The following is a 27180-nucleotide window of genomic DNA, read 5'->3' on the forward strand; positions in this document are numbered from 1 at the left end:
AAAAGCCATTCGAGCCTCTCCGTGACCATGTTCTGAGTGTCCGTGGGCCGCGCTGAAAGGACCGCTTACCGGGTCGAGCCTTCACATTAGAACCCCGACTTTTACGAAACACTGCCAGACGCCAGGGCTTTTATTTTAGGTGAAGCATCTCTTATTTTCCGGGAGATATTTTGTGGACTTGACTGGGGGGCGGGGGGGGCTTTTATTTCAGCGGCACACTGAGGTCGGACGCAACAACTTTCCCAGATTGACCCAGAATGGAGAGGAGCTGACGCACGTTTACTTACCGGAGCGTTAACTTTCCTCTTTCCTCGCCCCATCTTAAATTAAATGAAGAGCTGAACGACGAAGAAGCACCTGATAGACAGTCTGAAGAAGTCTGATCCCCCCAGGAGCTGACAGATCCTACTTGTTGTTGTTGTTTTTTTCTACTTTTGGACACTTTAGGCGCGTTATTACGCACAATGCGCAAAGGGATGGCTCTGCTGAGACGCAAAACGGGAATACAGCAAGTTATTTACGTCTATCTCTCATTTTCACTGGCTTATTCTTACAATATAGACTTGGAACACCCCTTGGTGTTCCGTGGACCAAATTCAAGTTTTTTTGGCTACTCTGTTTTGGAGCATTATCATGACAACACGCGCTGGTGAGTCTCTCCTTCACGGAAAGGAACTTGTTTTTGATGATTTTTTTTCTCTTTTTCTAAATGGTAAACTTGGTTAAATATGTTAACTGTTTGGATTTGCTTCCACACCCTAAACATTTCCAAAGTTTCCTTTTTGGAAAAAAGTGGGACTTTATGTGAAGTTTCCATGTAGATGTGTGAAGTCTGTGCGTCCCATCCTCTCCCCTCGTCCTGTCTGCAGGGTCATAGTTGGAGCACCCAAGGCAAACTCTTCTTACAGCAGCTCTGTGCGCTCCCCTGGAGCCGTGTTCAAGTGTCGGGTTCACAGCAACCCGGAGCGGCGCTGCACAGAGATGGATCTGGGAAGAGGTCAGTCTCCACACAGCTCCACACACTGACACACACTCACTGCAGTATCTGTGCAACACACACAACTACAGGAAAACCTGACTCTCTGGTCCACACTCACGTTGTCCACTCTTTTGCACAAACTCCCCTCCTCAGGCATCTGTTTTGTTTTATCTGAATAATGCTCCTTTATTCTGCTCTTAGCTTCACTTCTTTATGGAGACATGCAAAAAGACAAGAGGGGTTCTGTGTGCAGGGGTCCATAAATATTTTGCTTAATATGATTTATGCTTCTGCTAATATTTTCCAAACATGTGAGCCAAAAAAAGTTGAGCCTTTGTAACCCCCCCCCATCATTGCTCTGATCTTGTGGTCAAGAAGGACAGGGCACAAGTTTAATATTAACTCTGTGCTCAGTCAATGAGTAACCAAAATAAAACTGAGTAAACAAACAAAAAAATATACGTGCCTAAGTTATTTGCTGTCATAGAAACAGATAATTAATAAATGTTTGCAACATAAATATGTTTCTTTGATTCCCAGTCTTCACTATGGAGAAGCTTGTTTTATCTTTATATAAGTCTTAAAACAGACCAACTAATCCTATAAGAATCTTTTAGTGTTGGGGGCCCTGGTTAGTCCTGGGGTGGCATACCAAAACCAAAAGTTGGAAATAAAAGATTTTCAGGAGTTTTATTATGCTCTTGTCATACAGGCTTTTGGAAACAAAATACTCCAAAATAGGAGTTAGGGAATCACCTTTTTTCACTTTGTTTAATGGTGGAGGTGTCACTTTAATGAAATACCTGTAATGTTTCCACCAAGAGGTCATTGATCCCGGACAGCACACAGAGGGTACAGAGGTTAAAATCATTTAATTGCAATAAAATACATTTTAAAATGATAAAAGTTAAAAAAAAATGTTTAAAACCATTCAAATTGGGATAAAAGTCCCACCATCATGTCTGCTCCAGTGTCCCAATGAATCATGGGACAATAAAGAAGTGAAGATACTTTGAACTTTTTGTACTTTTTAAAATGTTTTTATTCAGTTGATGGGATTTTAAACTCTTGGACATTTTTAACCAGTGTCTTTCTCATATAAACTTTATTGGCAGATAAATCATTTTCATCTTATGCTGTTTTGGGTCAGCGTGACCCAGTGGTAACAATGTGGGTATTTTATTAAAGTGACAATTCACCACCACTAGGGGGCGTGACACATACTTTACAGTTGATATTACTGAGAACAATACAGTCACTTTACTCAGCTCATTGAAATTTGTCCTTCTATCTTAAATTCATATTCATAATTAAACAAGCAGTTCCCTGAAAGAATAACTTTTGCCCGCTGCCTCGCACGCCAACGTTTTAAACAAAGACCTTTAAAATCTGTTCATGCTTGGAGTGTTTGTTGGTCACGACTCTCAGCTACTAACATCTGTAAAACTGACTGAGTTAGAGCGATTTTTGTGCTAACTAAAATTGGTCAGTTGTGACCAGGGGTGGAAATTAGCCCCCGCCACCGGCCAAATGCGGGTAAATATTTGAAGTGGCGGGTGAATTTGATCAACACACGCCACTGTGGCGGGTTGGCAATTTGAACAGAAAAGGCGTTATTTGTCCTCTTGACATATAGGGGGCAGTAATGAGCTCGAGTTGCTGCTGTTACGTCGAGCCACGTTCCCCCATCAAATACGGTTCCCCCTGCATCTCCGTAAATAATGACTTATCTATTAACAGAATTGTTTAGAGGGGCAAATATGTCTCATTAAAAAAACAAAAAAACATCATTCTTTTAAAAATAAAATGTGCTAATAATATCATAATACAGAGGAATAAACACAGGTAAGGAGTTGTTGGTAAATTATTTTGTCCTGTGTTTTAGAGGGGGAACCGATTATTTCAGACGGCTGAAATATTTGGTTCCCCCCTCGTAACTTTTGATGAGAGGAATAAACACAGTTAAAGACTTGTTGGTAAATTAAATTAACTGGTTGTTGCAGACTTCTTTAAAGCAGCTGAGCTCTTGGAGAACTCACTGTAGCTCCAGTTTTCTACAGTACTTAACTCTGACCGCTTCAGTGATGTGGAGATGATGCTTCTGTGGATGTAATAAGATCTGCTGCAGGACTCTGTGTGCTTCTTGTTGATGAAGATATAAATCTGTATGACTGTAGGTAAATTGGACCAATCAGATGTACGGTATTTCTGATGATACTGCAATTATAGATAAGAACCTAAACATGTGAATGGCTTAAAGCAGAAGTGGGCAATCCTGGTCCTCGAGGGCCACCATCCTGCAGGTTTTCCTTGTTTCCCTGCTCCAACACACCTGATTCAGTGGTTAAATGACCTCTTCATGTTCTGCAGAAGCCTGTTAATCACCCATTGATTCAAATCAGGTGTGTTGAAGCAGAGAAACAAGTAAAACATGCAGGATGTTGGCCCTCAAGGACCAGGATTGGCCACCCCTGGCTTAAATCATTCTCACTGGACTCTATGCTCTCTTTGTCATGAAATCTCTGCTCGGTGCTAAAGGAGTCTTAAGCAATTATTTATATTATCCAAATACATGTATACATGTAGGCTATAACGTGCCCCATTTATTCTAAGAGTTTGAGCTGCAGTATTTCAAACTGTCAGCTGTGTAAAAATTCCCTTGCACATTCAGAAGTTAATTGCACATGTGTCCTGCTGACTCAACGTCTGGAGACTTCTTTCATTGTCTTTCAGGAAACAGGCCGAGGGAGTCGTGTGGGAAGACGTGCCAAGGAGACAGGGACAACGAGTGGATGGGGGTCAGCCTGGCCCGTCAGGACCGAGTTAACGGGCAGATCCTGGTGAGTTCAGGGACACGGAACCCAAGTTCCCTCTGCAGTTTATTTAACCGCGCACACTCGTAAAGACAGAGCGGATTTTACCCACATCATTGTTATAAATGTCCTCCCATGAACCACACTGTTAAACCACAGCTGGTCCCAACATCACTCCCATTTGGTCTTGGTGCTTACAAGCTGCACCGGACACAAGGAGGAGGAAAAATAAGAGAACGTAAAATGAGAATCCCTAATGACTTTTTACATAATGTAAAGCTGGAATAACAGCTGAAGCCAGACTCATTTGGAAACGGCTGCATGTTTACATATTTCTGTAAAACCTTTACGTCCTGTGTGGAACTGGATGAGACAGAAAATCAGAGTTTGTTAAAAGTAAATTGTTTCTTGGAGTACAATAAAGGCTATGAAGGAATGCATATCACCTTTCATAGCCTTTCATGCTAGAGGTTTGGACTAAGATCATCTTATGTTGAGAAGCGAAGGTTTTTATCGTACCTTGAAGGTAACGGTTTCTGGGATCTCATACGATATTGCAAGATGTCACCCAGAGTCCATGTTGTGAATGACTCTCAGCTACTACCACAGCAAATCTTAGTCCAGTATCTGTAAAACTGAATGAGTTATAGCCATGTTTGTGTTTTCTAAGTTTAGTTGGCTGTGGCAGCCATGTTGAATTGGATTAGCTCCAAAAGTTAATCACATGTAGATGTCCATCCAGTGATTCCTTCCTGAAAGTTTCACTAATATCTGTCAGATGGTTCATGAGATATTTTGCTAACAGACAGACAGAGTTGAATCCCCTAGTTAATGCCAACGGTTTAAACACGGACCTCATGGGATCAGTTAGCAGTTAGAGTGTAAGCTGTGAATGACTCTCAGTTACTACCACACCAACTCTTAGCACAGTATCTGTAAAATGTCAGGGTTTTAAGACATCACAGTGGTGCTAATCTCTGACCCGCTTGGTGAAATGTTTGCACAGAGATCATATGGCAGCTGACTGAGTTTGTTTAGGCTTTAGCCCTGCAGTGGAGGTCCCATCTAACCTTTCATTAAATATTAACCCCCTTCTCTCCTGTGGTGGAGCAATCCACTGGGCTTTTCAGGACAGTTTGTCAACTTCTGGTGACGTTGGGCAACTTTAAAAACGAAGGTGAATGTCTTCAAGCACCTGTTGCTGAGTGATTTTAAAATATCTAAAAGAGTTTGACTCTTAGGTGACTTCCAGCTCCTATTCTTTTCAGCCTGCTTCCCTGTGTGCTGACTTGATTTTCAGCCCCTTAGCTTTACTCGTCAGAAAAACGGAGTGATTCTTGGAGTTGTCGGTCCCGGGAATGTGGAGGCCGAGTTGTGTAACGACAATCTTTTTGACCGTTCTGACAGGGTTTACAAGAAAACACAGGAGGTGGCTCTCCAAAGCCACGTGCTGCAGTGCCTCTCCAAAGCACGGAAGCTTTAAATTTTTTTTTAAAATCTGATCTGAATCGAGTCAGCAGAGGGAAAAAGGCTGCTTGGCAGATGTGTACAGTGGTGATTTCAGTGAAAGTCTTGTTTGTGGCTCCTTAAAAACCGAGCAGGAAGCTAATGGTGAGAGCACTTTTTACCCAGGAGGAAGTGTTGATGAGGCTTCTTCTGTTCTTCAAACAGTTGGTTCTCAGCACTGAAACAGAAATGCTCTGGAGTTGTTACTGATGAGGCTAAGATCGCTTGGCCGCCATCTTGTTAGACGTACAGTATCTTAGTGTAAAACCATTAACCGTTAACGCCTTGTGTGTGCTCTGTTGTCAGTATAAAAACACATAGAAATAGCCATATCATCCATAATTGGAAAACAGGAGAAAAGAGCATTAGAAGGAGAAAAGTACAGACAATGCTAAAATTACCAAGTGCTGTAATCATTTTAGTTAGACCAGAGCATAACTGCATTTTATGTAATTAAGTACTTCACATGTCTACTTAGTCTAAAGCTATCAGTGACTGTAGTTAATAACTCAAACGTATATGATGTGGTCTTTTTCCTCCTAATTCTGGAAACATTTAGACCTTATATAACATTCACTTCAGTATTTAAACATGGATAACTGAGTTTTTGCCCAGCTTGAACACTGATTCACTATTTAGCACATATTTTACCCATAAAACAGATAAAACAGATTAGAAGATTAATGGAAATTTAAATATATTAATGTTATATTTTCAGGGAGCTTACAAATGCCAACCCTCAGTACCCTGCAAATGTATCACATCAGAAATACCATCTCAGTTTGTTTACAGTAAAATCAACACATTTTTCATAGATTTTTTACTTTTTTTTTTTTTTTTTGCTGTTTTGCAAGTTACTAAACAGTGCATCCAAACTAGTTTCCTACCTAATAAGATAGCCATAAATAATAAAAAACAATATATGATAACATTTTGTGGTACAACAGTTATTTGCACTCATGATTATTCTAATAATTACAACAATTGATGGCAAAACATTGAGCTCCTTTGTTGAGTTTAAGTTTTTTTACTTGGACATTTATGCTCTGCTGCCATTCTGGCAGTATCTAAGGACGCTTACGTAGCTCCGAGCAAAATGGCAGCACTAAGTCTCATTGAGTAAGCACAGATTGCGCTCCGGCTAGCCATTCCAGTTTGTCTGTATTTCAGTGGTTCTCTGCAAAGCTTCTTGCTCCTGGAGTCATGTGATGCTGTGTTTTTGCTCTCATATCCATGTAGAACGGCTGTGTTTTGTATTTCTGTCAGGGGCGGGGGGTATGGTGGGTTTTGGGGGGGAATTTAAGTGGACTTTGTCTGCACAGAGGCATTCAGAGCTGTCCCCAGAGCCACAGGAGCCTCACCACTAATCCCCCCAGGGGGCCCCACTTATTACCACAATCACACATTTATGTTTGCACAACTTCAAACTCCCAACTTTTATTATCCTGTTTGGTCATCTATCTGTGGAGTGTTTCATTTTGGAAAATATTGTTTTAGAATGGCTCAGTGTCGGGTTAAGAAACTTTCTGTTTTAAAAGAAGGGCGATAAAAGAGGAGTTTGTTTCTTGTCTCTTATTCTACTTTCGTTCCTGCTGGTCCTGTTTGAACGAGTGGCTCCTCCAGTTTGCCATTTGAAGAGCTGGTTTGTAATAAAAAAAAATCTTCACAACACAAATGTTGATGTGAAAATGCTGCTCGGCGAACACAGACCTCAGGCTCCATCAGAGATATTCACACCACAGACCATGGCTGTTACAGTATGGTCAGGGGGATATGGACGGCTTTTAATTCGCCCCGTCTCACTGACGATCATCTGACAGCCACAGAGACGTTCTGACTCCAGCTCAGCGAGGAGGAAGCAGCTGAGACCATCAGCGTGGTCGAGGAAGGCCTGCCTACCGTCTGATGTGTTCATGTTTACTGAATGAGCTTGTGTCTGTCCTGGTTTTCCCGTGCAGGCTTGTGCTCACCGCTGGAAAAACGTCTTCTACGACTCGGAACACATCCTTCCACATGGATACTGCTCCGTCATCCCTGCAACACTTCAGGGCAGGACGAAACCGCTCATCCCTTGTTATGAAGGTACAGTAGAAGCATCTAACTGATTTCAAACCTCTTCCATTACACTTACAAGCATCAGAGATGGAAAAAATTGTGGCTTGACATTTGGCAGCAGGAACTGGGAAAATCTTTTTGTCTTAAATTTAAGCAGACATGGATCATGCCCTTAGTGTGCACAAGAACTTTAAGGAGGTCAATTGCAATTTCTCCAAAAAAAATAGTAACAAATTTGGTATAAACTAGTAAAATTTGTATTTTCTGCAGCTTTGAGTGCTGGGTGACTTATCTTAGATTTGTTTAAAAAAAAAACAGAACATAAGCTAAAATAAGCTGAACAAAACCTAAAACCTAATACTAAAGGTAAGAACTAAAACCTGCTATACAATAGCTAAAAGCTAAAATGCTCAGAAAAGTAGCTAAAAGCTAAATCCAGTAGAAGAGTAGCTAAAATTAAAGCAAGCTTGTTGACAAAGATCTCAGTGCATTTCTATGAGACAAATGTAAATAAAGTTAAAAACACCTAAAATCAGTCATGTAATGTCCTGAACAAGCTGAATGTTTCCATTCCTGAATGGCTGAAATAGGCTAAAAGTTAGAGAAAAATAAAAAATGTACAAGCAAAACTATAAAGAGGTGAACAATAATGTGAACGCTGACTCAGCATTTACACAATAAACAGCTTTGAATAAAATTAAACACATGTTTATTTGTAGCTGCCAGACTGAAGGCGAGTTTTCAGATTTCTCATCCCTGTGATCATTGTGTGACGTCTCGAGGGGTCCGGTACCCCCCGTTTGAACCCCTGGGTTATTGGTTTCATCGTGGCGTGTTATCTGACCAGCCTCTGGTCTGGGATCAGTGTTCTGGTTGGAGCGGCAGCAGCAGAGAACGTCTGACGTCTGCTCTTTAAAACACAAACAGCACATTTAAACAGCTTATACATTCGATTGTATAACCTGTACATCTAATGTAAGAAGTCATGATTGCATAAACGATAATTATTATTAATAATGTGTTGTGGGGAATTAGCAGTAGCTTTAATTTATGCAGTGGAATCCAGGATCACAGCTGAGCTGAACCTCTGAAACAAGAACTGAAGGACACGGTACTTAAGTTTAAAAGAATTTATTACAAAAAGGGGAAAGAAATGTTTACATTATTCACAAACCGCAACATGAGTTATGAATAAATGATTCCAGAAACGTTGTGGCAAAAAGGGTGATTGAAACTGATGAGTCATGAGATATCTGTCAGGCCTAAAATATGAGTTTAGATTGCTTCGATTACTGTAGATGAGGGGCAGGAAACCTGAGCTATGAGTTATTTAATCAAAATTTTAAAGGTTTACTTTAAATAATAAGGAAAAATGAAAGCACTGTTGAGTAATAACCCAGGACCGCTCTTAATTAGAGACAAACATCTCCTCTCTGGACCTGTCTAAGTGGATATGTGACAACTCGAAGGAACGTCGGATACAGTTTTTGCTGCTTGTTATGTCCTGTAAAATGTTTTAAGTTAACTCTTACATACCCGTCTGTTACTCTGACACAGAGCTTTTAATCAGAGGCTGTTGAGCACCTTAATGTGCTTCCAGGTCCGGACTGCACGTCCTTCACCGCCTTTTGTTGCCAACAGCTTTTGAGAAGCCCGACACGCTTTTATATGACCGTATTTACAGCGTTCTGCACAGATCCAAGCTCAATATTTTTGTAACCTAAGAGCGCTGCTTTGTTAAAACTGCTGTTGCACCCCCTTCTCCCTCAGTCTGCCTCTGGACTCCTCCTGGATGGGACCGGGACTTTGACTAGCTCCATATGGAATGCAGGAAAAACTCCAGTAAATGCTGGCTCGGGCACACAGTGAAATAATTTGCGGTTTGTTTTTTCTTGCAGACTATAAGCAGAAGTACGGCGAGGAGCACGGCTCGTGCCAAGCCGGGATAGCGGGAGTTTTCACAGAGGTCAGTAACCGCGCTTGTTCCTCTCCGTAGAACATCGAACTCCTTGTTTCTTCTTGTCTAATTTAAAGATCGTTGTTGGTTTAATCTCTCCTCTGTTGTCTGAACACCTGTGGCATTTCTTCAGTTTTCTTTTAGAAACTTGAATTGTTTCGGGAGACTTATTCTGGTTTCATTTAGTAAATGATGATTAAGCGTTCACTCTATTGTTTTACACTTTGTTTGTTTTTTCCAAACTAACTACTTCTGCATACGTTGTGCTGTTGTAGCCATTTATATATCTAAACATTCAGCTCATTCAGGGCGGGGACTTCTGGTTTTCGTAACTTCAACATTTCCAAATATTTGATTTCATTTACAAATACTATCTCCATAAAAATACATTGAGATCTCTTTAATTCCTTCAAAAACATTGTTCTCTTTAAAATCCTTTTCAAGAAACTGGCTCTGGTTTTGTCTTCTGCTGAATTTAGTTTTTAGCTACAGTTCTGCTGCTTTTAGCTAGCCTTTTGCTGCTTTAAGCTTTTAGCTACTAATCTGCTGCTTTCTATCATTTTGCTACTTTTGGCTTCCTTAGATAGTCTTAGCTTTTAGTTAGTGTTTTGCTACTTTTACCTTTAAGCTACTGTTTTGCTGCTTTCTTTCATTTTGCTATATTTAGCTTTTAGTTACCCTTTTGTTACTTTTACTTTTAGCTAGCCTTTTGCTATTACCTAGCATTTAGCTACAGTTTTAGCTGTTGTCCCGCTGCTTTTTGGTTTGTTTGTTTTTTGCTTCTTGCAGTGCTTTTGATACTTTTTTTTTTTACTTTAGGCTAACCTTTGGTAGCCTTTTCACTTTTATTTAACCTTTTGTTACTTTTAGCTTTTAATGACCTTTTTGATACATTCAGATTGCTTTTTTTCTGCTTTAACAAGCATTTTGCTACTTTTAGCTGCCTTTGTTTCAGACCAAATGCTGACTCCAAATCTCAAAATGTCACATTTATTTTCACTAGCATGCAGTTAGTTGTCAAGTAAAAGCAAAAAAATGCAAAGGTGTCTTGGGTTTTAGTGACTAAAAGAAGCAGAGAATTCTGGTAAAATCCAAATGTTGTGCAGAGGTCTTCTCTGAAGCAGCCTGTAATGTCAGGTTACTGGCAGGACTCAGAGCTGGCGTCCCCCGTCAGGGTGGGAGGGGGCTCAGCTCGGAAAGAAAATCCAGCTGACTCACACGCCAAAGAGTCCAGAAAAAAAAGAAGGGGAAAGAATGGAAATCTCCTAAGGTTTTTAATGCTGGTCTGTCAGCATGCTTTCTGTCAGGTGACAGGAAGTGGCTAAATATAAACTGTTAACTTTCAGAGTAAAATCCCAGTTTCACTCACGCAAATAAAACACATGTTAAATCCCAGGACCCTCATCACCGGTAATTAGCTCAGTATTTACCCACGGAAAGTTGTTTGTTTTGTTCCCATATTCTGGATTTTATTTGCCCTCAGCTCAGTCTGTCTGTTAGCAAAATATCCCGTAAACCACTGGACAGATTTTAATGAAACTTTCAGGAAATGATTATCAGATGTACCTCTACAACTAATTAGCTATTGGAGCCAACCTAATTAAAATTGGCCGCTGCAGTCAACTGAATTTGGAAACCACAAAAATGGCTGTAATTCAGTCAGATGTACAAATACTGAGCTAAAATTTGGTTTTGTTGTAGCTGAGAGTCATTCACAGCAAATACTCTACTCAGTGCATGAGATCTTTGATTAAAACTTTAGTATTAACTGTTGGAGTCCACCCTGTTTGTCTGTTAGCAAAATATCTCATATTCCACTAAACAGACTTTAGTAAAACTCTCAGTAAGTAACCAGCTGCTGATGTCTTCCTTGATTGCTTTTTTTTTCTTATTAGAAAGTGTGATTAGCGTGTAGATTGAAATCTACACCAGCATGTTAGCGTTAGCAGCACCACATGCCTGATGCTTCACAGGATTCTTTAAATCTTCTCTTGTTTTCCGCCGAACTTCACTCTGGCATCCTGAGGATTGTTTGTGGAGGCGTTTCACATGATGAACGGAACTGTATCTCTTCACAGTTGTTTGAGATGTCAAATGATGTGGAAAATCCAAATTCTACAGTTAGATTTACACAAGTATTTATATCAAAGGCCACCGGCGCTGTGCTGATTAACTTCCGATAAGCGTTAGCTTGTGTTTCCATCTGCAGATACAGTAGGAAAGGCTGCGGCAGGTTCACGTGACCTCTGGTGTGGTTCTACAAGATAAAACGGTTACAAAAGCACAACTTTTCCTTTTCTTTGAAGCTGTGCGGCTCTGTTTGTCACACACGACGTCATCCATGGACTCACTGTAGATTTTCTGTCTCTGTTTGGCGGCCAAAACATGTTTCTTTTTCTTTTAAAGTCAGTGAAACTGCAGCTGGAAAGAATGGAGAACCATTTTGCTTTCAATACGTTGGCATTCTAATACTTTCCTGATGTTGGGCACGAGTGCCACGCTCTGTAAATCATGTCTCAGATTTCAGCGACGCTCAGTTTAGACCTACAGTGATGTATGTTTCAATCCAGGACACATAAAAGCTAAACGTGTCTTCAGAGGTTTGTTGAACTCTTAGGGTTAAATTGTTTAAATGAAATAGAAAGAATTTGATCTTGTTTAATGTGCTCATTTTGTTCATCTGTTATTCTTAACTTTCTTTATGTTTTTGTGCAACTTCAATCAACTCAACATTTGAGTTTTAGTTTTCAAACACTAAAAACTGATATTGTGTTATGATTTCTGACTATACTTACATGCTACAAATTAAATTAAAGGCTTAGCATTCCTTAAAGGAATGCATATCGCCCGCCACCTTTCATGCTTATTATCTTTTGTCGAGAAATGATGGACTTATAGGTGTTTTTGTCAAACCTTGGAAGCAGCGTTATGTGCAATTCCATGCAAATAAATCAGGCTCAGAATATGTAGTGAGTGACTCTCAGCTACTACCATATCAAATTTTAGCTCAAAATCTGTAAAATTAACTGAGTTATAGTCATTTTTGTGTTGGATAATGTTGGTTGGCTGTGGTGGCCATCTTGAATTGAACTGACTCCAAAAGTTAATCAAAAGCAGAGGTGAATCCAGTGATTATTTCCTGAAAGTTTCATTAAAATCCATCCAGTGATTCATGAGATATTGTGAGTTAACTTTTGGTTGACTCCAAAAGTTAACTAGTTGAAAAGGTACAGTCAAGGATTACTTTCTGCAACACGGGAAGCCACACAAAGGCAAAAACATCATATGTGTCTGCCTTTTGGTGGTGGGTGATGATAATTAATTAGTAAACAGCATTAAGATCTGTTCAGAATAACAAACTATTATTAGTTGCACTAAACTCCACACATGCTTTCTTAATGCTTTTTTCAAAGCTCCAGATTCCACAACGATCGCTCTCCTTTGAAACCAGAGACATGATCACTAATGGAGAACATCAGAGTGGATCTGTTAAAGCATTTGAACAGACCCAAAAAATAAAAAAAGACGTCCAACTGTTAAGGCTTTATCCTTGTGTGAACCTGGCTCCATGTGCCTGGTGGTGCCCAGATGTTTGACGCCGCGGCGCAGGGAAAGGCTTCCTGTTGAGGGAGGTCCTGACTCTGTTGGTTAGTTTGTTTGTGTGAAGGAAGAGTCCTCGGTGGTAAATCCTGACCCCAAACCCCCCCTCATCTACCCCCCGAGTGTAAATGACTGAGCTGATGAGCAGCACGCCACGTGGATGTGTGTTTCACGGCACATAGCACCAACCGTTCTGTGGCTGCTGGTTAACCAGACTTCCATCCAGCTGTGTATTTTTAAATATCTTTTCTTTTTTTATTGTCTCTATTGGAATATTCTTTTTCAGGAGCTGGTGGTGATGGGGGCCCCGGGTTCGTACTACTGGACCGGGACAATCAAGGTGTACAATCTGACGTCTGACACCTTCTACAGCCCGAACAAAGACAACGTCGACTCCCACAGATACAGCTACCTCGGTGAGAGCTGCTGATGCTGAACGGTTCTTCTAATGTTGGACAAACACACCCGCCACTGAAGGAGATGTGTGTGTGTGTGTGTGTGTGTGTGTGTGCTCGCTTGTCCTTAGCATTAGCAAAACATTCAGACAATAATCAAAAGCTGTACATCTGCTAACTATCATTTGGAGAGCTAAGCAACCTTAGAAAACAGCAACTCAGCCAATTTTTACAGATATTGAGCTAAAATTTGGTGTGGCAGTAGCTGGAAGTCTGCCGCTATACAAACAATGTGTTTGTCTAAACCTTTGGTATTAACTGTCAAAATCAACAGTTAGCGAAATATCTCATGAAGCACTTTGATGAAATTCTCAAAAAGTAATTATTATATGCACATCTGCAACTGTTTGACTTTTCTAGTTAGCCCAATTCAAGTTGGCCACCTCAGCTAATCGACCTTAGCAAACACAAAAATAGCCATAACTCAGTTAGTTTAGCAGATATTGGGCTACAATTTGGCTTGGTGGTAGTTGGAAGTCCGCCTCAACACATACTTTGAGCTCTGCACATACTTCTACCAGTACAGTTATAAAACAGCTCTGTCTCCCTGGCATGAAAGGTGGTAAGTGATATGCACTCCTTTAAGATATTCTAGGACTTTAGTTTATCAATGGATGGCATATTTTGACTGTTAAGATGATTGAAGTGATTATTGTGTGTGTGTCCAGGCTACGCTGTGACCGCAGGACACTTCTCCTCTCCTAATGTAATCGACATAGCTGCCGGGGCACCTCAGCACAAGGGCGTCGGAAAAGTAGGATTTTTTTTACCTATGTACAGCTTTGGGATTGAAGTCCTCTGGAGTCTGCTTTGCTGAAGTGATTTTGTTTCTCTCCTGGACAGGTTTACGTTTTCAGAATTGATGGCGTGTCTTTGGTGAAGAGTTTTCAAGCCTCAGGGAAAATGGTATGACCTCGATCGTGGTCTCGTACTGCTTCCAAAGATTTCAGACCATCTTTTTTGAGTTATCACAAAGTGTTTTTGTTGTATTGTTGTGTTCTCTTATATCAGAAACCGTATAAACAAATTTGTTCAGTTTGCCTCAGGAGTCGTGTTGCTGGATCTTTGCAGACAAACTGCTTTAATTGCGTTGCTGTTAGAACCGCACTGTTTACGTCTGCGTTAGTGTTTAGACAGCAACAGAAACTTAAAGAAGCAGCATGTTTGCCACAAACCAGAACCAGGGAGGTAGCTAATGCTTCTCCTGCAGAATAACATTCCTTTAAGAGATTTAAAAAGCAGAAAGAAGTGTGATTTGTGTGAATTTCTTTGTGCCGAGGAACTGTCTGTGATCTGACCCAATGCTCTGTGGCTCGACTTGGTTCCAGATGGGCTCTTACTTTGGCTCCTCATTGTGTGCAGTTGATCTGAACCAGGACGGCCTGTCGGACCTGCTGGTGGGGGCACCCATGCACAGCCAGCTCCGGGACGAGGGCCAAGTCTCTGTGTACATCAGCAAGGGCAACGTGAGTGGGACATGACCGAGGGGATAGGAACAGAACACCAGAACTTGCAGATTTAGTTTAGTGCCTTAAATCCACACACACAATAAATTATATACTATTGATAACGCTCAGTTTAATTTATAATGCGGTTATTAGCAAATAGCTGAAATAAAGCAGTGCAGCATTCTGTGATTGTGATGAGTTTCCACTCAAGATGGCCGCCACAAGCTAAGCAACATTAGCAAACATAAAAATGGCTGCAACTCAGCTAATTATACATATATTTAGCTGGAATCTGGTGTGGTATTAGCTGAGAGGGATTTCCTACATATACTCTGAGAGTTAACTGATCTGTTTTTAAAACTGTAACTGTCTGTCAGTAAAATATCTTATGAACCACTGGATAGATTTTGATGAAACTCTCAATGTAGTCATTGGACCTACATCTACAACTCATTTATATTTGGAGTCAACCCAGTTTATGATGGCTGCCACAGCTAATCAGTCTGAGCAAACACTAAAAGTAGTTAAATTTATGGATATGGAGTGAATTTAATGCGGTGGTGGCTGAGCATCATCCTCAGCAGAGCTGATCTCAGCAAGATCTCAGAGAGGCCTTTAAATATTCAAATGTTACATCTGACTCCCTGATTTCTTCAGGGGGTGATGGAGGAAGGTGCAGTTCTGACCGGGGACAATGCCTTCAACGCCCACTTTGGAGAGTGCCTTGCAGCAATTGGAGACATAGATGACGATGGTTATCAAGGTTAGAAGAAAGTTACTTATAAGCTTTTTATTTTCTTTGTTTTTTGTTCTTTTTGTTGGTTTTTTAAACAATATGCTTCTTTTAATATTTGGATTTATCTGAAGGTTTATTAATAGCAAAGTTTAAAGAAAATAAGATTGGATAAATCATTTAAAACTGAGCTTGGATTCGTTTGTGTTTACGTTGTTGGAGATTGAGTGGTTCATAGAAATCTAGTTAATCATTCAGAGCAACACAGTCAAATAGTCTCACTGTTTGTTTACTCAACATCCACCCACAAGGAAAGAGTCATTGGTTCACGTTAGGGTGTATTTTTACAGACTTTTTATTCAAATGACTGTAAAAATATAGAGTATGTTGGTCTCTGTCACCCCCGTGTGCAAAGATCAACGTAGGCGCAAACCAGATGATCCACTCGCACTTTTCACACGTATGATGACGCCGTCTGTTTTTTCCTGGCACCTCTTTGGTTTGGCTCTGAGGGCCTGACTTGGCGTCTGTCTCGCGCTCACGGCTGGAAGCCTCTGCCTGGTTTCATCTCGGTGTGAGATACACTCCGAGGCTTGCAGCCTGGCACATCGTGTGTATGCACAGCGAAAGATGGCAGCTGGGAAGAATAAGTCATCCTGTAACTCATCACTGTTGGATTGTGGAAAGAGCCAGATGTACTCGCTGTGACTGACGGGTGATTATTTACAACTGAACAGGCACCGTTTAATTTTAAACGGCTACTGTAAAATCACACACTTGGTCAGGGACAGAAGACTTTAATTTTGTCTCTGTGTAATAAATTTACTATTGTGCAATACAGAATGTACCATTTATGCCTGCTATGCTGCACCACATGACATGGAATAGTTTTGGTTTATAAAAGGAAGTCTATATATGGACGCTCTGCTAAAAATGGGCCGGTCAGGGTGTTCCAGGGCTTTTGCCAGGACTTTATAGCCTTGTTTCCACTTTCTCAGAGGTCGCACAAGTTTTTTTTATGGTCACTAACAACACTTAATTGTCCATTACGAGTCTTTCTTTCAGAGCTTGTTTCCCAGGCACTGGCCAGCCAAAAGTAAACAGAAGGTTAATGAAAGATTTTTCGACACTCTCCATCTTTTATATAATCATTCCTTTTTTGTACTTATTTGTCTCCTCAGATGTAGCCATAGGAGCACCTAAAGAGGATGACTACGGAGGAGCTGTCTATATCTATCATGGGGATTCGAGAGGAATTACTAAAAAATACTCCATGGTAAGAAATATTTCATCAGATGTGATGTAATACCACCATGCAATCAAATTTCTCCACATTTATTATTGTGTGGATGTCAATTCAGCATTAACATTATTGTTTTCCTGCTTGCTTGTTTATATTATAATTATTTTCTGTAAGCTTTTAACTACTTCTGCCTGTGTTGTGCTACTTCAGCCATTCATATATCAAAACAATCAGCTCATTAAGAAGATGGGTGCTATGACTTTTGGTTTTTGTACTTTTTATACTTTTCAAAATGTTCACTTATAAAATCTTTCCACAGAAATACACTGCAATCTCTTCAATTTTTTAAAAACATTGTATTTGTTTAAAACCATTGTTCTGCTTATTTAAGATTTTATCTAGCCTTTTGCTTCTTTTATCTCTCAGCTCATGTTCTGCTTCTTTAGTAGATTTCAGTGAAGACATTCAGTCATTTTCACAGAAAATACAATTTCTCTAGTTGTTACAATGTAAACTTAATGGTTACCCATTGGTTGTGTGTTGGTATTTGAGTGATGAGAAGAAAAACTGTAACATTTTAGAGCCAAACCATTCCTGAATTTGAACACATCCTGTGTGAGCTGTTTGATCGGTACTTTCTAAAAACATCTGGCAACAAAACAACAACTCGAAGACAAATCATGCACTGGTCTTTCTGTCTGTGTTGTCTCACATGCCCATGTTTTGTTCCAGAAACTGTCGGGGCGCAGCGTGAACCCTGGTCTGCAGATGTTTGGCCAGTCCATCTCTGGGAACGTGGACATGGATGGCAACGGATACGCAGGTGCAGCACGATCAAATCAAGTGTTCCCCACCCTAAAATCTAAATAAAAAAAAGGATCAAATGAAAACGCCAAATGTTGCGTTTGTTATTGTTCTGTCTGCAGCTTCTTGTTGTCAGTCAGTGGCAGATCTCCACACTCATGACAGAAGCATGTTGTTTACTGCATTCCACAGCTGACAGTCAGGCTGAAGGCCTCTGAGCATTGTTTTTAATGTGCAGGTGTAAAAACTGCTGACTGCAGATGTTGCATTCACGTCATACCTTCTTAATCATGTTTTTTTTTCCTGCAGATGTAACTATTGGAGCTTTCATGGCAGACAGCGTGGTGCTGCTGAGGTGAGAAACTTGGTCATTCTGCGAGATGATCGAGCTCTAAGGAGCTTTTTTTTTTTCCCTCTGCTTCTCAGTCGTTTTAATGATCACTTTCTCCCACTCTGTGATTCTGTCTGGCATCGTGTGGTTGTAGGTCGCGGCCTGTCATTACGGTGGATGTCTCCATCTTCCTACCCATCTCCATCAACATCTCTACGCCGCAGTGCCACGAGGGCCACCAGAACCACCAGGACCTCAACTGCTTCAACGTCACCGTCTGCATGCGCTTTCGAGGAAGACAGCTGCCCGGACAAATAGGTGATAAATCAGGCTTTGAATGGGATTTTAGTTAACAGGATCATACTTCAAACGACCTGAAATGTCCTTGTCACCATATTATGGTCTTTTTGTGTTCTAAAAAAGGGACATTTAAACTTACTGAACTTTCTGAAAAATGTCCTTTTTTACGATCAGGTTGAATCTCAGTAAAGACAGCATTTTGCCGCTCAGCCTTCCATGTTTTGGGTGCGGTGTCTGATGACAGCTGAGGTGCAGTTCTGTTCTAGTGTTTGGGTGTGGTCACCCACCCCCACCCCCAGGGAAACAGGAGCCCTGTTGTTACATAATGATTATGTCCTGGCTTGAAGGAATAAAGCCTCTCTGTTTGGCCGTCTGGCGATCACCGTGGAAAGTGAAGCGCCGTGTGTTTCGGTGACTCCCATAATGAAACCTTCCCTCACCTCCTCTGGAATGAGCTCATGGCGTTCGCTCTGCTGGACGGCAGAAACAGTGGGCTTTGGTCCGACTTGGGTGTGTTTACCGCCCCTCCCTCTGTTTTACCAGCACAACACCCTCCTGAGGAAACGACTGCAGAAAGGGGCTGATTCATTCAGAGGAACGGACTTTAAACAGACAGAGCTCCTAACACAGTTTTCTACAAACATAGCCGATGTGTTACTTCATGCTTATGACTGTTGTTGTGTTGTTCTGTTTTTCGCTGTCATGCTTGTGAGAATGTAACCAAAAGAAATGTTGTTTCTATGTTTCTTTTAAGAAAGAAATCTCTCAGATAACTCACATGTTTGCCTGGCACACCAAACTATGGGAAATGACATTAAATCTCCTGAAACTGCCTTCATGTTACAACTTTAGCACAGCTAATGATTTGTCTTCCCTCCGACTTGTTTTTTAATCTGATTTGCTTGCAGTTTATTTTTCTTAAGAGAAGCCCAAACACAGCATGCCTCAAGTGTCTCAGGATGTTCTTTTCCTCCTGTTGACATTATTTCTGCCTCTTCTCAGAGCTGCTGTACAACCTGACGGCCGATGTGGATAAGCGACAGAAGAGCCAGCCCTCCCGGATTTACTTCACCCAAGCTGGAGCTCAGATCAGCCAGCTGAGCCAGCAGCTGGGCCTGGACATCAACAGGGAGACGTGTCAGCGCTACACCGCCTACGTGAAGGTACGTGCTGGCTTGTGTTGGTTCCTCTGCTTGCTGCGTTTGAGCTCAGCTGATCTCTTGGCTACTTTTCCACTGCTCTGAGTGCTCTCACCCTGCAGGGCTGATATGAGCTGTTTGCTCATGTGGCCTGTTTTACTTCATTATTTATTTATGTTTTTTTTTTCTGATGAAATGTTTATATGAAACAAAACAAACTTTAGAAAGAGAGCAGAGACCAGAGCATTTCTCACAGTGCTGTAGCTGAAGGCCAAATATCAGCAGTCATCTGCTGGTCACTCTGCTGGTTTAGGTTAAAGGTAACAGTCAGGAGCCTGATGGTCCTTGAAACCATGCTTCTGTAGTGCTCGCCTGCTGAAACGGGAAACAGACTCTCCTTTGTCACCATATAGTCCCTCTATTGTGTTCCTAGTCTTATGGCCACATGATGCTCCTCATCCTGAGGGCACCATCCATGTTTCTCCTCCTTTAATGCGGAGGCCCACAGCAGGCCTGTAAATTTCACTGGCGTTCTTAATGATGCTTCTTCAGGCAGTTTCTCTGTGGGAGTCCGAGCTGCCAGCTGAGACAGGCTGTCATTACTGGGCTCCCCTCTCATCCTTCATTTGTTTTGGCCTAAATGAACACACTCTGCTTGGAGCAACGTAAGCATAAGCTGCTTTATTCAACACAAAACACATCCTAGTTATTCTGTGAAGTCAGTCCTGTGTTTGGCCAGGCGCTTTAAAAAACCTGAATAGTTTTGCACTTAAAAGAATCTCATGTTTCAAAAAGCTAATGTTCCCTTCTCTGAGTTTAAACACATGCAGTGTGTGCACAAGTGTAAAGAGCTTAAAATAGAATAAATCTGATCCACTCGAACCTAAAATCCTAAAAGTCTGTGGGTGGCCAGGTGAATGATCACTGGCTTGTAGCTTCCACATATCTGTGGCATCTCTCTGGCTGTGAGATAAACACACTTCTTCTTGAACAGGAATCCCTCAGGTCACATCTTACCTTTTCAGGGAGCCCCGTTTCGCAGCTCCCTTCGTTAGTTTAAGCTCTAAAGTTGCCAGACAAAAATAAACTCTGATGCTGGTAATGAAAAGCAGAGCCGCTTGACGGTCTGAACACAGCCACAGCTATCTCTAGAGGAGCAGGTAGGCAGATTTTATTACCTCCACACAGGGCTAGGCTAACTGTTTCTTCCTGCTGTCAGACTTGGTGCTAAATGTCATCTGGCACCTGCCTCATGTGGAGGCAGAGTGGTTTGATCTTTCCGTGACATGAAGGCAAATAATGCTAAATAATTTCTGTCATGCTGTGTAAATATTTAGGTTTGCAGATGAGAATTCCCATCTGGGATAACTTCTGGAGTGTTTGGAAAAGAGCTACTGAGGTGTGAAGTGTGGCAGTAGATTATTTTTTGCTAAACATGGCCACAAACTCCACCTGCTCTGCGGCAAAAGGAAAATTATGAAAATTATGTGTTAATGCTGAGAGCTGAATGACTTTGTTGAAATTTGCAGAAAAAGGTAAAAGCTAGTTGAACAATAACTGAACATTTGAAGAAGAAGAGACACAAGTAGAGATAAAAAGACTAAAATGATGACTTAAGGAAACATAAGACAAAAAGGGACATGTAAAGAGACAAAACATGCATAAGGAGACAAAAAAGACATAAGGAGACATAAATGGAACATGTATGCTGATGTAGATTTGAAGAGATTTCAGTTCATGTCGATGAGAAAAAAAAAGTAAGTAAAGTTTAACGTTTCACTAAGTATAAAAGTTACAAAAACATAAAAGTCATAGAAGTCATGTTCCTGAACAAACTGACCGTTTCAAAATCTGAATGACTGAATTAGTTAAAAAGTACGCGGAAGTAGTCAGTCCAAAAAAAGTGTACAGAAGAAACTATAAACAGGAAATAAGCGTATGAACGCTGACTCAGGATTCACACGATTACCAAAAAACTGTAAACTTAGACAGGAATGCAAAGGTGTGGTGCCAAATTACAATCTTAACAGACCGTTCATGGGCTGAATGACCTTAAATATGTATGAACAGGCTTCAGATCTTAAGATCTTTAGATCATGGCCCAGCATGGTAACAGTTTTTTTTTTTTTTTTGCTTGTTCTGGTTTTAAGAGAACTAAAATGGTTCAGCAGAGATCAGAGATGATCCAGTGTTGCTCTGAGAGATGGTTTAGTCTGCTTGACCAATCACATCATCTGACTCCTTCATGCGTCTGCCCACAAGAGCCAGACCTGCCATTCTTCAGAAGAGTTATGCTAATGGAAACCAGCTGGTTGCCGGACTGCATCCTCAAGGAAGAGTAGGAGGGAGGGTGGGGGGGTGTGCAGCCCACCCCACCCTGCTCCTAAAACAAAACATACACTATAAACACAGAGCTGAAAGTCGAGTCTCAGCAGGGCGTTCGGCTGCCGTTGTGTCGGCTGGAAGCGCACGCCGGTGCCGCTGGTGGAAAACTCTCACGTCAGGGTTGATTGCATTAGCGCTGATATACGAGGGACGGGTGGAAGCAGCCCATGAGCTACTCTGATCCGCTGTGACCATCTGTCAACCCCGTTTGTTGACTTAAAGGTTAAACTCTTTGGAAGGTACTTTATAAAAGGAGACGTGCATTGTGTGATTTTCTGTCATGTAAAACAGTCAAACGTTCGGCGAAAACTTGGCCAGAAGTTTCGAGCAATGAAGTAAACACGTTTTTAAAAAATAATCCCCGTGAGACACGTTTTCAGGAGGCAAGGAAACAGCCTGTTAAAAAGAAATGTAATAGGCTTATAAAAGATAACACTTCATTTGTTTTAAATGGTATTTTGGCAAAGTTTCTCTGTCGGAGAGCTTGAGTAAAAACCAAGAACTTGAAATGTTCATAATGGCAAAAAGCTAAATCTTCCTCACCTGAAATCCAGGACAAAGCTGGATCTGCCGCTTAGTTCATCATAAAGGACTGACGACAGGAGTTACTCAGAAGTGTTGAACATTTTCAAGGTTTTTTTCTTTGGAAATTATAAAAGTTTCACATTTAATCAATTTAAACATGTCTTTACTGGCATTGACCAGCCCTCCAGATGGTCTTTGTTAAGTTCTTTTTTTAGCTAAAAATAACTTATTTGCTGGCTTTCACTTGAATCATTTACGGGAAGAAAAAAACTTAGAGTGACTGAGGAAAAGTTCAGAAGACCAGAGGTGCCATCGTGCATGAGATGACTCATTTAAAAGCAGGATTTGTTCAACTTGATGTGTTATAGTTGTTAGTAACTGTGTACAGTTGGCTTGTAATAAGTTCTTGGCATCATGTCTTGGTGTATTGTAGGAAATGGAGTAAAATAGTCTGAATGTTTGTCCCGTGAATCATGGTGAGATGGATACCGCAACTCCATAAATTTATTATAATTAGGCATTCTTATTAGACAAGTAACTGTGTTTTTACATGCAAGCATAGATGAGTAACCATATGAACATGTTTTTGAAGCTGAGACATGAAACTGTAAAAAAACAAACATAAAAAGGAATCATTTGTAAATCATTTGAACTCTGTTCAAGTTTAGATGGCATCAACGTGATATACATGTTGAAACTGAGATTTTCTTTTATTCATGTTGATTAAATTTAATACTCCCTGTTTTACATTTGCAAGAACAAGGGTTACATAAGTCTGAAAAAGTTGTGAGATGGTCAAAGATTTAACAACTTCAGTGACGCTAAAGAAGAAAAATCCTCCTTCAAACCTGAATGTTTATATATCCGAACTATAATCCGGTCCTTATAAAGCCAGATTAGATAAATATAACCTCCTTCATGAAGAGCAAAAGATTATGTAAAGTATACTTCACCATGTCATCATTTATTTACCAAAAAAGCAGAGGCAGTGTGTGAAAAATGAACTTTCTCCCATGACTCAATAGCTTGCAAAGCTCCTTTTAGCTACAGTAACATTCAGTGATTGTTTTCTGTTTGACCTTTTTAGTGTCTTACATTGTTGTAGAGGAATTTTCAGCCACCCAGTTTGACGTTGTTGCTTCAGTTCATCAGCATTTCTTTACACAAAGCTGTCTTAAGCTCCAGCTGTTTCACTGGTTTGAGATTTGAATTTTAACCAAACTGTTGCAACACGAAGATCTTTATCAGCCTTATTGTTGTAGATTTGCTGCTGTGGATGAGAATATCGTCCGTTTTTATTATTTCATCCAGTCTCAAGCTATTGGACAGATGGACTTACATTTGAATATAGAACCATTTGGCATACAAAGGTGTTCACTGTCAAATAAATAAGATTCACTGATGCTGCAGCTGCAAAATAAGCCTGTTTCATCAACCCTCTACCTCCATGCTTGACAGCTGGTGCAAAGTGAGGGTATTCTTCATTTGGTTTTCACCTAACAAGGTGCTGTTTATGATAGAAACAAATACGTATTACTTTACAAAATACATATTTGCCATCCAGAAGTCTCCTTGTTTCTTCAGATGCAAATTTGTAAATTGAGCACAACCCCTCCAAATATGTCATACTTGTAAATTTTATTCAGCTTACTGTCATGAACTTTAACATTTACCATGCTGACTGAGGCCTGTAGCTCTTTGGTTGTTGCCATTTCTGTAAGCTTTTCCCAATTTGACCTCTGAATTAACTTGCTGGGGCATCTACAACTGGTATGAATATTTCTGACCAATGAAAATTCTTCACAGTCCAATCCTCACACTGTAGAATGACACATGCCACGTCGTTTGGCAACAACTGCTTCCCATTGCTTATGTCTTTCTTCTTTGGCGTTGTGTTAACACATATCTGACCGTGCCAGATGAGTAAGCAGCCAAAACAATTGCTTTCAAAGAGACGCTCTCACCAGCCGATGATCTGTTCATCAAATGTATTTTTAACATTGCTGTTTTCCTTCTTAATTCATCTGAAAGAAACAAATATCTGCTTAACTTTCCAAACACTTCTTTTGTCTTATGGCTTTACTGACCAAATTTATTTTCAATCCGAGTAAAAACCAGATAATTTTCAAATGTCCTCAATCAGCCTTTAAGAATCAAAAATCATAAAAGTATGCAGGTCATGTTCTGTATTTATCTTTTCGATGTGTGCAAGATCTGCTACATGTTCAGTGAAGGACATAAGTGTGCAAAGATTTAAAGTATAACAAGTGTAATGTCAACATAACTTTGTGATAAATGTTTAACTATAGACTGTAAAGCGTTCATTGTGTGTAATCCTTCTGTCAAACAGTGTTTGGTTTCAGGCCGACTCTGCTTACTTGGCTTTGATTTATTGCTTGCCTTAGTGAATATACCATGTAAGTGTTCTTTTGTTAAATGTTCAGTGTTTTGTTCGTGTTTACGTCTGGGTGTTCATCCGTTTTCATGTGTGTTTTCACTCCGGTCAGATTAGTGTAAAGCCCAGCTCACGTGAGCTGGGAATATGTGCCAAAATCCAGTTCCATTTGTGGTCAGGAGAGGTTTTGTGTAGCGCTACAGACGCATCACTGTCTCCAAAGAGGAGTTAAAATAAGCAACCGAAGCCTTGCCCGTAACAGTTGTCTGTTTAATTTAGCTGGTAAGGCATCCTAACACCCTCCACCCGTATTTCCACTGGCCTACATTACACACTGTGCCCTGCATGTATATCTCATGTCATTCTAACATTTGCTCGGCACCAATTGAGTATTTAAAGGTCCAACAAACTTTGTTGTGATGGCTGCTGCTGTTACTGAGGCATTTATGGGATGACTGTTTGCAGTATATACCAAGGCTAAATGCACTGATGGCCTTTACTGGCTCTTATGTCCGAATGAAAAATCTTTACCGTACATTACCATGCACCAGGTTTAGAAAAAAGTCTGATGCAATGACTAAGGTCTGCCCGTGGGCCACATCCGGCTCAGTAGCCATCTCCATCTGGCCCCTGGGAGGTCAATAAATAAAACAGAAATCAAGTATAAATCCTTCTGCACACAAATCCTAAATCAATTCTTTTCTTTGGGGGCGAAAATGGCTTTTACAGTGCTTTTACTTTGAAGGTGAGTGGGTGTTTACGTCAGCAGCCTCTGTGTGTGTGCTCTCCACTGGGAAGTGGATTTTCAGACAAGGAAGTAGGATTCATAGGAAGTGAAGTTGTATTGCAGAAGTTCTGGACAATCATAGAAACTGACAGATTTTCCTCTGCACGTTTCTGTGACTGATAGTTTGCCTGATTTTATTTGAGCTGAACTCTGCGGTGAAATTGGCCAACCTCTTTTACAAAGTCGGCCAAAGCTAATGTGAAACAAATCAGCTGGAGTTGCTGTCCCGTTTGACCCCAGTCTGCACTCCGCAGACAAACAGGAAGCTCAGGAGAGTAAACTGGAGCAGGAGTTCCTGTCGCTGCATCCCCAAACAGTCTCAGAGCCTCAGCGCTGTTTGACCGTCTCACTCCCCGCTTTGTTTTCTTCTCGAGAGTTCAGGAGAAAAGCTGCTGTTCCCTTGATGCTACCCCCTCCTGCTTCATTCAGCTCAGGCCAACAGAGGTGATCCAGTGGAAGTTCCAGCAGGAAGATAATCAAACCCAGCTGCTTTCAGTTACACGTGGCAGCAAGTCAAGCATCTTTCTTTATAAAGAAAATAAAAGTTATTTTTAAATACTAGAGGCGATTTTTACAGCAAACCTAGTTGAAAATGTCATTGACACCATCGTAAAGAAGTTCATCTAAATGTTTTGGCTGCAGCTTCTAATGTTAACAGTATTTACAGGATCCTAAAGAGGAGCTCTTTAGGTTAATTTTAGCTCAGGGTAACATTTTCATCAGGATTTCCCTACATGGTCACGCCAGCAAGAGGAACACAAAACAGTTCATCTCCGGGGCCGTTTCCAGCTTTTTTTGCAAAGTCAAATTTCTCACAAGGTTCATGCAAGCTCCAAGCGATCCATTACATTTGGTGAAGCTGCTCCTTTAACCCAGTCTGTGTTGTTGCCATGGCAAAATCATCTTCCCTTCTCGTATCAACTCGGACCCGAGGTTGTGCAGATTTGATGATTTGTTGATTTTGGCAGCATGCTGAGCAGAATGTTCCTGCAGCCTTTTGGCCGCGCTGCTGCCACATGATGCCACCGCAAGGCAACGCAATGGGTGGCCAAGTCTGACCACAATGAAAGAGTCTCCCTGGCCCTGATTTCCTCTTCCACTGCCGAGGAAACGGGCCGTGTTCAAGTGATCGCTGCGAACCGCTGTGGAAACATCAGCGCCGACGTCTTTCTGAAGCTTCCTTCATATTTTTACAGGGACATTATCATTTCCCACAACGAGAACCATGTTTGTCAGCAAAATATCTCATAAACCAATGGATGAATTTTAATGAAAACTTGCAGAAAGTAATCATTGGATGAACAACTGATTAACCTTTGGAGTTAACCCAATTTAAGATGGCTGCTAAAGCTTAAAAAGCACAAAATATGTAAACTCAGTCAACTTTATAGATTTTGACGTAAAATTTGATGTAGTAGTAGCTGAGACTGATTCCTAAATCATATTCTGAGCTTGAACAGATTGCATAATCTTTGTTTAAATTTTTCCCAATAACTGTTTGGAGCCAACTGTTGTTTGGAGTCTGTCTGTTAGCAAAACATCTCGTGAACCACTGGATTTTAATGACACTTTCAGGAAATAATTATCAAATGGACCTCTGCTGCAGCTCAATCAGTATTACAGATAATGAACTAAAATTTGGTGTGGATGTGGCTGAGAGTCATTCCGAACACATATTTTAAGTGCAACTCATTGTACAAGTTTAGCACTAACTGTGGCACTCAA

The 27180-nt window shown here is 40.8% G+C and overlaps 1 protein-coding gene across 1 annotated transcript in view; it reads left to right on the forward strand.

Annotated features, from left to right (window-relative positions):
* Positions 1 to 27180, forward strand: part of itga9 (integrin, alpha 9) — a 64741-nt gene continuing 37561 nt past the window's right edge. The window contains exons 1-15 of the mRNA XM_017412797.3: positions 1 to 649; positions 870 to 997; positions 3713 to 3819; positions 7257 to 7380; positions 9252 to 9319; positions 13197 to 13326; positions 14034 to 14119; positions 14209 to 14271; positions 14694 to 14831; positions 15471 to 15576; positions 16728 to 16822; positions 17522 to 17612; positions 17903 to 17948; positions 18079 to 18242; positions 19227 to 19387. Of these exons, the coding sequence (XP_017268286.1) occupies positions 465 to 649; positions 870 to 997; positions 3713 to 3819; positions 7257 to 7380; positions 9252 to 9319; positions 13197 to 13326; positions 14034 to 14119; positions 14209 to 14271; positions 14694 to 14831; positions 15471 to 15576; positions 16728 to 16822; positions 17522 to 17612; positions 17903 to 17948; positions 18079 to 18242; positions 19227 to 19387 (1692 nt within the window). The 5' untranslated portion in view covers positions 1 to 464. The remainder of the gene's footprint in view (positions 650 to 869; positions 998 to 3712; positions 3820 to 7256; positions 7381 to 9251; positions 9320 to 13196; positions 13327 to 14033; positions 14120 to 14208; positions 14272 to 14693; positions 14832 to 15470; positions 15577 to 16727; positions 16823 to 17521; positions 17613 to 17902; positions 17949 to 18078; positions 18243 to 19226; positions 19388 to 27180) is intronic.

Source organism: Kryptolebias marmoratus, linkage group LG22 (assembly GCF_001649575.2).
Source record: "Kryptolebias marmoratus isolate JLee-2015 linkage group LG22, ASM164957v2, whole genome shotgun sequence".
Lineage (NCBI taxonomy): Eukaryota > Metazoa > Chordata > Actinopteri > Cyprinodontiformes > Rivulidae > Kryptolebias > Kryptolebias marmoratus.